A 14,273-nucleotide genomic window follows, 5' to 3' on the forward strand; every position below is an offset into this window, starting at 1 on the left:
CCGTGATCTTTCGCATGTTGGTACAATTGGGTGACGACGTGGCGCCGAACAAATAGACTGTCATTCTGTACTCGACGGGATCGCTATCGTAGTCGTTGTCCTTCCACCACAGGAAACGCAGAAAGTTTTGGTGCTCGGAGTTCACGAAGACCTGGAAAAACATCTTGATATCACACATCAAGGCGACGGTATCCTTTCGAAATCGGCATAGCACTCCAAGTAGATTATTCGTCAGGTCGGGTCCGGAGAGGAGGTGGCGATTCAAGGACTCTCCCTTGTAGCTGGCACTGCAGTCGAAGACAACCCGTATCTTTGGCTTGTTGGGATTGTAGACGCCGTGGTAGGGGAGGTACCAGACCTTGCCAATCGCCAGTCTTCCTTGGGGACTTGTTCTGCGTATCCCTTATCTAGAAGAAGTTGTTCCCTACAGCTAGCAGTTGTTCCCTATGAGGATTGCGTCACTTTTTAACGGTAGGAGATCACCTGCTATGCATTCGAGGTGCGGCCAACTTCGCGCTGATTCTAGGGTAGGGATATGGTCTCGTTGAGCGGGGATACCGTCCCTCGTGTAGGCCTTCGGCAGATGAATGGCCTGATTTTCGTTGAAGCCCCGCACCACTAGACCGCTGATCTTGTGGCTGTTTATGGTTTGCGTCGCTAGCATGGTCGAAAATTCGAGGTTCACTTCCGGCCCTGAGACATGAAGTCTATCAAGGACGGAATGCTTAATGAAGCAGGCATCAGATTGCTTGTCTAGAAGGGCGTACACCACGATCTCGTTGCTGGGGTTGGGGTGAGAATTCATCATAATCGGGTTGCACGCGGTTCGCGCTTCCGTTCGAACGAAGTGACAGAACTCTGAGAATGGCGGGTAGGTGCCGCGAGAGAAGGAACCATCGAGCAAGGTCTCGTCTACATGGCCTCTTTCCTCATCAGTCGTAAGCCACCTTCGACCACTCTACTCCAGCAATTTATTAGGTACCCGGGGATCTTCTGAACCAGCCTCTTGTTCTCTTCTGGGTCGTTGAGCACGTTCAGAAATTGTGAGGCTGACATGGCTGGCTCGCTTGTTCTAGGAAGTCTGAAAACTCCCGTAGGCTGACGCCGTCGTTCGCCTGCACTCTTGGCCACTCGTGTAATCTATGTCGATATGGGCCGGCCAGAAATTACGGGTTGCCATAGCGGCGAGTGAGTACTTCCTTTGCTCGATCGCTAGACGATGGTGTACATTGCGTTATAAAACCCGAAGTCGCTTCCTTAGCTTCGCCGGCCGTATATCTTCCGAGTACAAACGTTCCTCCGCGTTACTAGACTGACGCTCTACAATGTTCTCAAAAGCCTTTAAACACCTCGGTAACTCTAATTGGTTCCCCCTAAAGATCTTTGGCTCGGAAAAAGGGAGCCTGTGGCGCGAGGTTAGCTAAACGTGTTATCGGATCAGTGTTCTCTGCGGGAGGGACAGTACTGCCCGATAGAGGTACACGAGAATCGGTTTGTGATAGAGGTAGAAGGGATCTGATAGCATGGAGATCAATACATAAAAGTCATTTAGCACTGCAAGTATCTGATAGCACGGAGATCAATACATAAAAGTCATTTAGCACTGCAAGTATCTGATAGCATGGAGATCAATACATAAAAGTCATTTAGCACTGCAAGTATCTGATAGCACGGAGATCAATACATAACAGTCATTTAGCACTGCAAGTATCTGATAGCACGGAGATCAATACATAACAGTCATTTAGCACTGCAAGTATCTGATAGCACGGAGATCAATACATAAAAGTCATTTAGCACTGCAAGTATCTGATAGCACGGAGATCAATACATAAAAGTCATTTAGCACTGCAAGAGTCTGATAACACGGAGATCAATACATAACAGTCGTTTAGCACTGCAAGTATCTGATAGCACGGAGATCAATACATAAAAGTCGTTTAGCACTGCAAGTATCTTATAGCACGGAGATCAATACATAAAAGTCGTTTAGCACTGCAAGTATCTGATAGCACGGAGATCAATACATAAAAGTCATTTAGCACTGCAAGTATCTGATAGCACGGAGATCAATACATAAAAGTCGTTTAGCACTGCAAGTATCTTATAGCACGGAGATCAATACATAAAAGTCGTTTAGCACTGCAAGTATCTGATAGCACGGAGATCAATACATAAAAGTCGTTTAGCACTGCAAGTATCTTATAGCACGGAGATCAATACATAAAAGTCGTTTAGCACTGCAAGTATCTTATAGCACGGAGATCAATACATAAAAGTCATTTAGCACTGCAAGTATCTGATAGCACGGAGATCAATACATAAAAGTCATTTAGCACTGCAAGTATCTGATAGCACGGAGATCAATACATAAAAGTCGTTTAGCACTGCAAGTATCTTATAGCACGGAGATCAATACATAAAAGTCGTTTAGCACTGCAAGTATCTGATAGCACGGAGATCAATACATAAAAGTCATTTAGCACTGCAAGTATCTGATAGCACGGAGATCAATACATAAAAGTCGTTTAGCACTGCAAGTATCTGGGCTAAGGGACAAAGCTATGGCAACAGTTATGAAAATTAAGAGGGAGGGGTGGTCCACGGATGTCCTTTTCAACCGTGCTGTTTCGAGATGCGAAATTCACAACCACAAACATTATTGATGCATGCGTTGCCTCGTTTTTCTAAGAATGCCTTTTTCTTCAAACCGTCTATACACTGTCTATATGCACAAGCAGTCACTTCTTCGTCAGTTGTCTAGGTGCGATAGCTTGTAAAAGTGCCTGGAGCAGTATAAAGGTTTGAAAGGTAATACTAAACAACCTATTTCAATCGTGCTGTTTCGACGTGCGAACAAAACAACAACAAATAATATTGATGTGTTACCTCGTTTTGTTTTACCTCGTTTTTAAGAATGTCATTTTGTGCAAACCTTCTATGTGAAAATTTTTGAAATGACAAGTGAAAATGATTTGTTGTGTTGCCTCGTTTTTTTAGAATGTCCTTTTGAACCATGCTGTTTCGCGAATCAAAAGACACAACATATAACATATTAAGGCGTTGCTTCGTTTGTATTATTTTTTTTCAAACCGTCCTTATGTACTAATGGAAATCGTAGTTTGGATCATAAATATTTCCCGGTATAGGTGTGACGGCTCGTAAACGTGCCTAGAACAATAACTAGGAAATACTAATAAGTCGCCGCCAACAAAACGGCGGAGACTACCTAAATGGCGGAAAGCCTTAGTCCTAAGTATTCAAATACTTTTTAAAAACATTTTTGTTAGAAAGTATTCTAGTATTTTTCACATTCATGGTGTATAAGCGAGAAATCCGTCAATTCTATTAGACTTATTCGGGTTAAAAAGTGTCAAACAAGTTCGTTAATGTTGCTAACTCTATTCCAGGAAACAACTGGCCACCTCAGCTCCTACGGTTACTCAGTTACTCAGACACTTCCTTCGGCCGGCAAAACACGCCGAGCATTTCCCTGTCCCTGTATAGGTGCTCGTGCGTGGAACAGTAAACTGGGAAATACTGATAGGTCAAGGCGAACAAAAAGGCGGAAATAACCTAAATGACGGAAACCGAAAATAATGTTTTCGGCAATTATTTACATTCAAACTTGCATACACCAGCGAGAAATACGTAAATCCTTATAATATAATCCTTCGTGTGAAAAAGTAGCATAGTTTTAAATAATGGAGTGTTGGGAGTTCCTAGGATGCGGCTTAGGATACTTAAAAATACCTACAGCATCTCTTGCCTCGGGGGATAGAAATTCAAGTCTTTTGGAAAGATGAAACCAGTGGCGATGCCATACTTGCAAAAACGGAGCCTTTTGATCAGTATAAGTTGGTGTGCCGTATTTAATTGACAATTGCTGGCTGTAACAGATGACTCCAAAATGACTGTCTCTATTCCAGTTGAGTTTAGAAAATATAAGTATAAGTATGTATCATTATTCTACAGACCTACAGATTACTGTGTCTAGCACTCCAAGCAAAAAATTGGACTATGACTGATAGTGCAAATGCAATAAAAGGTATAGCTCCATTGTTATCAGGACATGGCCATGACTAATGTAAGCCCAAAAACCTGTAGCAGTGGTCAGTGTGGTTAAACATAGAAAGTCACTCGTTATTGTCTATAAGAGACATTAGATATAATTATCTAATTATCTGATTATTAAATATTTTCTCAATACTGTATAACCTCATGGTAGATATAAAGGAAATATCTTATCCCTGTCAAATGTTTAATTTTCTTATAAATGTTACCTTGTGTCATTATTATCATTTCCATTTGAGACTATAAAAAGCAGTCTGCGCAGCAGTCGAGTAGGCCGAAGGCCTACGAGACGGAACCAGTGGGCGATGCCGTACTTGCCAAAGCGAAGACTTTTGATTGGTAACGAAGCCTTTTGATTGGGCATGCTGTATTAAATTAAAATTATAATTAGCTACGAGCATTAACTTAATACTGTAAAATGCTCATGGTAAATAAAAAGTTTATATATGAGGAATAACTGTCCCTTGAAATGTCCAATTTTCTTACAAATATTACATTGTGCATTATTATTATTTCAATAATAAGAAAATAAAAAGCAGTCTGCGCAGCAGTCGAGTAGGCCGAAGGCCTACGAGACGGAAGCAGTGGGCGATGCCGTACTTGCGAAAAGGAAGCATTTTGATTGGTATCATTGGGCATCCATTTGCCACATAGCCCTATGCCTTGACCATGGTACTTGCAGTGCTATGTGTCTGCTATGTATGGTGGACCACCCCTCCCCCTTGCTTTTCGCCATATCCACAATTTCCACCATATCCACCATTTGCCACATAGCCCTATCCCTTGGTCATGGTGCTTGCAGTGTAAACTGTCTGCTATATGTATGGTGGACCACCCTCCCCCTTACTTTTCACCATATCCACAATTTCCGTCAAATCCACCATTTGCCACATAGCCCTATCCCTTGGCCATGGTACTTGCAGTGCTATGTGTCTGCTATGTATGGTGGACCACCCCTCCCCCTTACTTTTCACCATATCCACCATTTCCACCATTTGCCACCAAGCCCTATGAGTTGGCCGTGGTACTTGCAGTGTTGACTGTCTGATATGTAAGATGGACCACCCCTCCCCATTACTTTTTACCATATCCACCATTTCCACTATATCCACCATTTGCCACACACTCCTATCCCTTGGCCATGTAACTTGCAGCGCTATGTGTCGTCTTGTCTGCTATGTATGGTGGACCACCCCTCCCCCTTGCTTTTCGCCATTTCAACCATATCCACCATTTGCCACATACTCCTATCCCTTGGCCATGTAACTTGCAGCGCTATGTGTCGTCTTGTCTGCTATGTATGGGGGACCACCCCTCCCCCGTACTTTTCATCATATCCACCATTCCCACCATATCCACCATTTGCCACATACTCCTATCCCTTGGCCATGCTACTTGCAGTGTTGACTGTCTGCTATATGTGTGGTGGACCAGCCTCACCATATCCACGATTGTATCAGCCCTATTCCTAAAGCCTTGGTTCTTCTTATTCTAAATAGACAGTATATATGCTAAGTATGGGTCTATAGGACCACCCCTCCCCTTAAGTCCTATGCTGCAGTGTTATTTTACCATTTGGCCATTTGCCACTAGTGCTTGACAAATGGCCAATTGCCAATGTGAGACAGTGTTGGACAACCCTCTACAGAAGTTAGTTTTCACTCAGATAACTTTAATAGATAAAGCAATTTAGTTAAATACCTATAGTTCATTCTTTTATATTCAGATCACGTCAAGATTAGGGGGGGTGAATAGGGGTATGTAAATCCGCCGATCCGCTACATTTTTGGAGCAAATCAGTGGATCCGCATATTTTTTTAGATCCGCATGGTTTCACAAAACAATAGCATCGATCGAAGTTTATTTAAAATCCGAAATTCGACCGTCGAAGCAGTCAAAATCCGAAATCCGCGCCCGAATTGTGAACAGATCCTTGATCTGCCGTACTCCCCAAATCCGCCAATCCGCTAGAATAATAATAAAAATCCGTAATCCGTGAGCATTTCGGGGCCGAATCCGCCAATCCGCGAACCTATTCACCCCCCCCCCCCCCCCGATTAGGTATTGAAGCTGTCTCTAACTGAATAAAATAGTCAGCTCGTTTCTATGTCCTTCTTTATACGCTACGGGTTTGGAAGTGTTGCAAATGTATAAACACAACGAAATGTGGCGTAATTAATCCAAGTGAGCACCACTTTCCACAATAACTTGATAGAAAGTAAAGCTATGAAAAATTTGCAGCAATGAAATCGCCAATTAGGCCTTGATTCTGCACAAATACATAAATCGTAGATGTGAAATTCTGAATTCCGATGCAATGATTTGCGATGACGTCACAGAATTGCATACTTCGCGTAAGGAAAAGGCTTCGGTAAGATCATAGTGATCATCAATGCAGATTTCTCGGGACGACGAAAAAAAATAGTTGCATTTTATGACTGGGCTACCATACCCTGGTTCCAGAGCCTCGAACTTCTATCTAGTGGCCAGCCACTTGTTTGTGATGGGTGGGGGGGGGGGGGGGGGGGGGGGGTTAGACTTGCCAAAAAAGGGGCGGCGGAGCTGTCGTTAAACACCACCAGGCCAGGTGACAATTTAATTTCGAGCCCATTTTCAGGTGTGTAAATAATATTGTATAGGGTGGACTGGGGGCATGCTCCACCGTGAAAATGTTGCCATTTTTAAATATGTGAAATGCTAATTTTCGTCAAAACCTCAATAGAGAACAGCATCATTAGCTCCTTGCCGACTGAAATCTTATTTACATATCTTTTTATACCACCAATCGGAAAAGTTAGTAGGGGGGGGACTTCGACATGAATGAAAATAGTAGAGGCAGCACTTTAGGGGATAATGATTTTTAACGCCTGCCAAACGAAAGTCATAAAAGTGCCGCAAACAGAAGGCGCATCATATTAATTTATCTATTTTGTAGGGGGTCTTGTACCCAGGTCCCAGGGCCTCGAGCGTCCTTCTATTCAGTGGCCAGCGAGGTTGAGACGAGGTTGAGACGTCTCAACCTCGCTGGCTACTAAATAGAGAGACGCACGAGGCTCTGGGACCAGTTGTGTAGGGGTCTTGGGCTCTCCCCAGTAAAAATTTTGAAATTCCAGTTCTAGGAGACTCGAAAATTGGCCAGAATGCCTGTTTAAAAAATAAGGCCCTCCCCTAGACCCTGTATCAAAAATGACGATATAACTCATAGATGTTTATTTGCTTGAATTCGTTTGTCCTTAGCATTGTGACGCCGCGCCTTGTCTTCTTTAGGGGCGCGGCGTCACAATGTGTGCAGAAAATTCATAAGCAATATCAAACAGGGGAGCGTCTTATACCCCCTAGTGTCAAGCAGACTTATATCCTCCAACTCGCCATACTCCCTAAGATCTAAGCGCTCATATAGTGTGGTTCCGGGTCGCACGGACCGTTTTTCCAAATTCGTCTCAGCGCAATATGCTGGGGATTTAATGTTATTATGAATTATGTATGGTGTAATGTATTTTGTAGTTAGCTGACCCTACCGGTAATTCAGTTGTAAAAGAACTGCAAACGGTTGAAATAAACGAGCATTATTATTATTATTATTATTATAATTCTTCACTAACGCAGGTGGGAAGCCTGTGCTGTGCGCTAAGTTTGATTGAATGTTCCTCCCGTTGCATTGTTTTTACAACTTCGTCAACGGCTACTGAGCTCAATAATCGAATCTAGGAGGAAAAGAAAAATATTGCACATTATCTGAGGCGAGAGAATTCTTTGCGATCAGAGACACCGCTGTTTGCTTCTGTTTTGTTTGGTTCCGTATGTGACTGCTGAGCTCGCCTTGCGTGACAGGGGCGGTCTGAGTGACTGCGTGGGGGACTAGGGTCTAGACTCCTTTGCGTCTTTCCCGAAGGGTTGATCAGACGCTTCCATTGTAAGTTGAGATTCGTCTGAGAAGATTTCGACTAGAAACAGGTATTTATATCGCCTATTTCCACCCTATTTTGGCTATATTACCTATTTCATTATTGTATGGGGTCTAAAAGTTTATCGATTCATTTGTCCTCAACTGATAACTCTTAAGAGGTGAAATGAGTAAAATCGCTTTCGATTCGATTCCACTAAAATTCCGAAAGAATCGGTAAGTTTCCTAGTAAAAAAATATATATTAAATGTACCTTTTGTTCCAAACGTTGTGTTTAGTATATTGGCAGTCTATATTTGAATTATTACCTGTTCTCTTATTCGTTGTTGTTGTTACAATGCTGTACATCAAAGGTCGGTACAGCTAGATATGCTCACTCTAGCTGAATCGTTTACCTTATAACACTTTATTTTCGTGTCAATTTAAACAGCCTCTGTCACGTGCCATTTTATCATCCTAGCAAAGTACCAAAGTGTGAAGAAGCATCCATTTCCATCGGCTGATTTGGAGAAGCCTATATGTGATATTTTGGATTTTAAAAAAAATTAAAAATTCGCGAAAGCAAAGCATAGCTGTCAACTCTCCCGCATTAGGCGGATGTCACAAGATTTTGAACCTAATAACATTAATTTTTGTGTGAATGTTCATACATTCTGCATCCACTGTATTCACTCGCATTGGCGTTGTTTTTTTTTTACATATTTACTGTATCTCACCCGATTTTACAAGATTTCTGTGCAAGTTTGATTGACAGCTATGATAAAGTGATATGGCCTTTGGGTGAAATATTAGTCGTTTTATAAGCTTTTTGCAAACACCTTGACTTTGACAATTCTTTTACAGATTTTTGTGGAACTAAATTTAGCCCACGCATGTCTTTGTTACAGTTTTGATGAATGAAGCACATTCTAAATCACTTGCTTTACTTGAGTTTATTGTCTCAAAATGGCAAGATTGCAAAAATAAAGTGACTTTTTATGAAAATAGCGAAAATAAAGTGTCGCCCAATAACAACATTTTAAAATCGTGAAATTTTGACGTCACCAATAAGGTGTAATAAGGGTTTAGTTTCATTTAAAGATTGTTTATTTTCGTTGTTCTCTGGTGGACAGGTACAGCGATTTCTAATTTTTTTAAATTGTTATTTTTTTGGGTTTGCCACTCAAAAAAGTCACATGATCTTTTAGCACAAGTCGCCTATACACGAAACAGTCAGAAATTAAACAAGAAAGCTATGAAAATAGTTGAGTTTGCTTGATGGTGGATGGATGGGGTGCTAAATTAAAATAGTGTTACAGATTCTCTAGCCTTCAAAAGTGTAATTCCCATATTGGTCACTGGGAAGGGGTAAATTGGCCAAATTGCCATTGACTTATCTTCAAACTTCTAGCTGTTTTACTGCTCATCCAATAGCTAAGTCCAAGTATCTGTTGTTTGGAGTCGCTCATGAGTTTTAGAAAGCAACTGAAGGTAAAGTTTACAATTAAAATTTGGCAATGTAACAATAATCTCATTGATAAGCTGGGTTATTTTTCATAGTAAGTAAATAAGTAAGTATATATACTGTATGCCCAACTTTGCATATTCATATTTGTGTTGTCATTTTCCCTTTCCAATTTGTTTGATCATGCAAAGCTTCCAAACATAACGCCGGAATTTATAACAAAATAAACAAATATATAACACAGTTTATTCAGCAGACACAAGATTAATCCCTAATTTCTTGAATTATTGTGCATGTTTAGGGATTGCAAACTCCACATGAGAAATGCAAATTTTAAAGTGTTTGTAATGCAGATATTTCTGCATTATTTTTGAGAATTAAAAGGAAATGACCAGAAGGGGCGTGGCTGTGCCCCCAATATTTTCTCAATGTTTCTGTATCGTGCCCCCCCCCCCCCAATCTTAGGTGGCCTGCTATGCCTCTCGTAGAAAAGGAATAATAAATTTGCTTATGCTTTACTTGTTGTTTTTTAGAAATGACATCCGCCAGCAGGCGCCTCGAGGATGAGGTGACGTGCTCTATATGTATAGAGCACTTCAACGATCCTAGAGTGCTCCCTTGCTTCCACTCATTTTGTCGGCACTGCCTGGAAGAGCTGGCAGTGCACTCTGAAGGGAGAGGAAAACTTGTGTGCCCCCTCTGTAAGGCGGAATTCCAGGTAATCTGTCATATCAGAAATACATCCATTACTTAATGAGACCTGGAACAACTTTGTGTGACAAATGTTTTGCTTTACCGAAATGGATTCAACGACATTTCGAAAGAGAAAAGCGAAATTGAATTCTTCTCACAAGAAATTTGGCTCCATTTTTTTAACACTTTATGAGTATTAAACTGTTTAAAGATAAAAAAAAATTGATTATTATATTAAAACAATGCAGATACATTCCAGCGTAGCTATGTTCTAAAGCCCTCCCGCCTCCCCTAAAACCATATGCAAACTTTATTATAACTCTATTTTGCTGATTATTGTTCTAGATTTCCCCAGCAGATGTTCCGAGTTTGAAGGTGAATTTCATGATCAACAGTATTCTCTCTGTTCTTCCTTTGTTGACATCTGAAGACTCCAAGAAGAAACCAGCTTGTGAATCGTGTGATAGTGGTGAGCCTGCCCAAGGGAGATGTAACGAGTGCGATCACTTTGTCTGTGAGCAGTGCATCTCGGCTCATAAGAGATTTCAACCAGTGCAACATCACACTATCCTCAGTTTTGATGAGATCAAAAGCGGAAAGTTACTTGCAATGAGCAAGGCTTCCTTCTGCACCAAACACAAGGGTGAAAAGCTGAAACTGTTTTGCGAATCTTGTAAGGAAGTGATTTGCCGAGATTGCACCGTCGTTGATCATAAAAATCACGATTACCTTTTCACAAGTGATGTAATCGCTCGAGAGAAAGACGAAATATTGGGAAGAGCAAAAAAAGTTGCATCAAAACTCACCGATATTGAACAGGCGATGGCATTGGTAGAAGAGGCTCAACAACATCTCGAGGAAAATAAACGTGCGACCAGAAGGGATCTGGATCAGTTTATTGATAAGCAGATAGGTACTCTTGAGAAGATGCGATCTGATCTTAAAGAGGGGATTGAGTCAGCTTGTCAAAAGCATGAGAAGCAGCTGACTGCCCAGAGAGAGACTCTATCCATGAGACTTGCAAGTGCTCGTAGCAGTTTGGAGTTTGCTGAGAGAATGTGCAGAGATGCAAATGATGTGGATGTCTTGTCCATCAGGAATGAAGTGCTATCCCAGCTATCGAGTCTTGCAGAGAAACCTGTGGATCAGCCTTGTACGGAGGTTGGAGTTCGTCTAGAAGTGGATGAGGAGTATTGGGATTCTTTGTCAAAGAAGATTACTGTTGGTGAATCTGAGCAAGGTACTAATTCTCTAATACTGTTATGTAGGTAGGTAAATAGGTAGGTCGGTCGGTCGGTCGGTCGGTTGGTCGGTCGGTCGGTCGGCAGGCAGGCAGGCAGGCAGGCAGGCAGGCAGGTAGGTGTTTAGGTAGGTACCCTCAATGGACTCTTGAATAGGCTTCCTAGTTTTACCTTTTACTACCATCTCGAAGGTCTTTCTCATGTTCAACTCCATTCGGTTCTCCAGCGCCCAGCGCTTGATGTTGGTAACTTTCTCCAGCGATGAATCAATCGTGTCTGAGCCAGATATCACAGGCGTACTTATTGTAATGTCATCCGCATATTTGATTAATAGAGAGTTGGCGCTAGCGTTCTGAATGTCATTTACCATGATAGAGAATAGCAAAGGTCCTAGCACCGTTCCTTGGGGGACTCCTCTGCTGATTCCAAGGAAACTGGTAGCCATCCCATTAACCACAACTCGCTGCTTTCGATCGCACAGGAAGCTCATTATCCACAATCTGTTACAAAACTAATGGGACATTTTCCCTCCCCCTTCCTCAATGTTGGAGGGCAAATGATCACTTTGCTACTGCTTGTGTTTTGAGCTGAAAAATAGCCTCTTACCAATATTAATCGGGGGGAGAGGGTTGGCGGTTGTTCGTATGGGAAGTGTCCCGCTTACTTTTGTTGAGGATTGTCTGAGCAAGTGACTGACAGGTCCTGGAACAGGAAACACTATCGTTGATAACGCAACGACAATACAACTATGCGAACGTCAAAATCAAACACATACAATTATCGTGCCAGAATTGCGCGTAAAAATGGACAGAAGCTTCAGAGACGACTATTTTTCATTGTAAACAATCTCATCTGTTTCTTCATATAAAAAATACCGCCTATGAAGAATTTATTACGTGAGAGATTTTCACTACAAATTTAGTCACGCAAGCTTGTCTCGGGGAGAAGGTCAATTCAATAAATTCATCTGTTTTACAATAGTTTTGCTAAATATCTGACACTTTGACACACAGTTATGCTTGAAGAGTTCAAGCAAAGTGTATGCAATGCTTTTTCTGTGGAGCATTCGCTAAAATCGACGGCTACAGACTACGTCTTCTGTTCTGCTTACGTGGCTCAACGATTAACACCAACGGTTAACCATTTTAAAATTGTTTAAGAAATGCCTTACGAAAGAAATTCGAACTCTAAAATAATACAGTAACAACTTGAGATTCAAGCTCATGAATTGACACTAGTTTTGTTTGAATGAGGGTTTGCATTTTGGAGAGAGAGCTCATGGTAGATGGTTGACCGTCGTTTTACTAAGATAAAAATAAAGTTCATTTTTATATAAACGGTCTACCACGGTTGACCGCTCAAAAAAGCCCTATTATATATTTCAAATCATTTGTAAGCTTCATATACCTAAATAGCTTTGTGATGGTAATAGAATAGACGAATGATTGAAAAAATTTGGCTACCATGAGTGGGAATGATGTTTTTCTAAAAATGGTAGACCGTACACGGTCCACACCCGCTTTTTTGCACCGCCATGCTAAATATATAAACACTTGTTGTGATGTTCATTGAAAATGAAATGAGACGAGGCTCTCATGTTTTCAACAACAGATAAACCGCCTATTTATCGCTTTCTTTAGTCGATTTGTTATTTATTGTTTGATTGGGAAATACTTATTAGGCGATGATCTTTTTAGTCTCTATGCCTTTATTTATTACCTAAATTGGCCATAAAAGCGGTGTTTTTCGGCTAAATACTCCGAGGGATGGCTGCTTTTGTAAATGAAGACAATCGGCACGATATATAGACAGTCTTTTTGGCAACATCAAATGAATTTTATAGTTTACAAAATTATAGTCTGAAAATATCCTAGCGCACCTTCATTTAATTCAAATTAATTGAATAAAATATTCCAAATAGCGCACAGATATCCCAAAAGTATTTTCTTGGGACGTCAACATGTTTACTTCAAGCTCGAATAATTAATAGATTGAAAAACTTTCATTAGGGTATGCGAATAAAGAGAATACATTTTAAGAAATCGATGATAAGCGTGACAAATTCCAATCGTTCCACTTCTGAGACAATCTGTTACAAAACTAATGGGACACTTTCCCTCCCTCTTCCTCAATGTTTAAGGGCAAATGATCACCTTGCTACTGCTTGTGTTTTGAGCTGAAAAATCGCCTCTAACCAATATTAATCGGGGGGAGAGGGTTGGCGGTTGTTCGTATGTGAAGTGTCCCACTTACTTTTGTTGAAGATTTCAGTTCTTGATGTAAGGGTTGATGTCGTATTTTGCCAGTTTATTACAGAGAATATGGTGAGGGACAGTGTCGAAGGCCTTGCTGAAATCAAATGACAAGGCTCTAACAAAATCTGCATCGTTGTCTAACTGCTTGAGCCAAAAATGTTGGCATTTGATCAGGGCCATTGTTGTGTTATGGCCTTTCTTGTAGGCAAATTGGTCGGGGCCAATTTCCGACTTAAGAGTGGAACAAAGTTCGTTTCTGCAGACAAGACGCTTGAAAATCCTAATGATGATATTAGTCAGTGAGATTGGTCTGAGTTGACTACACCCTGTCAGAGGAGATTCTTTAGGGATGGGCGAGATGTTCGCTAACTTCCAAGCCATTGGGACAGTTTGTTGTTGGAGTGAACAGTTAAAGATATTTGTGACAACAGGTGCAAGATGGTGAGAAAAGTCGCGCCAGAGCCAGTACGGAAATTGATCAGGCCCTGAGGCAGTTCGTTTCTATGTGATAAAAAAACTCATTACATCGCTCTCACTCACTGTTGGGGTTCGGGTGCCTCAGGTATCTCCAGGCGCACAGGGACAACATATGCCTTATCAGTATTGGTGGCTTGAAAATGTGAGTTGATGATGTCGGGTGGAATCACCGATGATGATGATGA

General features: G+C 41.3%; 2 protein-coding genes and 1 long non-coding RNA gene across 6 annotated transcripts in view; 2 read left to right on the plus strand and 1 right to left on the minus strand.

Annotated features, from left to right (window-relative positions):
* Window positions 1–14,273, plus strand: part of LOC5496836 — a 111,055-nt gene that overhangs the window by 85,478 nt on the left and 11,304 nt on the right. For all 4 annotated transcript variants that reach the window (XM_048722224.1, XM_048722227.1, XM_048722226.1 and 1 more), the window contains exons 5-6: window positions 9,956–10,140; window positions 10,461–11,355. In XM_048722224.1, coding sequence (XP_048578181.1) covers window positions 9,956–10,140; window positions 10,461–11,355 — 1,080 coding nt within the window. The remainder of the gene's footprint in view (window positions 1–9,955; window positions 10,141–10,460; window positions 11,356–14,273) is intronic.
* LOC5499885 (tripartite motif-containing protein 45) overlaps window positions 1–14,273 on the plus strand; it is a 100,224-nt gene that overhangs the window by 39,747 nt on the left and 46,204 nt on the right. The gene's annotated exons all lie outside the window — the stretch shown is intronic.
* On the minus strand, window positions 7,540–8,445 carry LOC125559940. Its single transcript, XR_007306609.1, has 2 exons — window positions 8,287–8,445; window positions 7,540–7,778 (listed from the first exon to the last, which is right to left on the minus strand). It is a non-coding gene; the product is annotated as an uncharacterized LOC125559940 (long non-coding RNA).

Source organism: Nematostella vectensis, chromosome 14 (assembly GCF_932526225.1).
Source record: "Nematostella vectensis chromosome 14, jaNemVect1.1, whole genome shotgun sequence".
NCBI lineage: Eukaryota > Metazoa > Cnidaria > Anthozoa > Actiniaria > Edwardsiidae > Nematostella > Nematostella vectensis.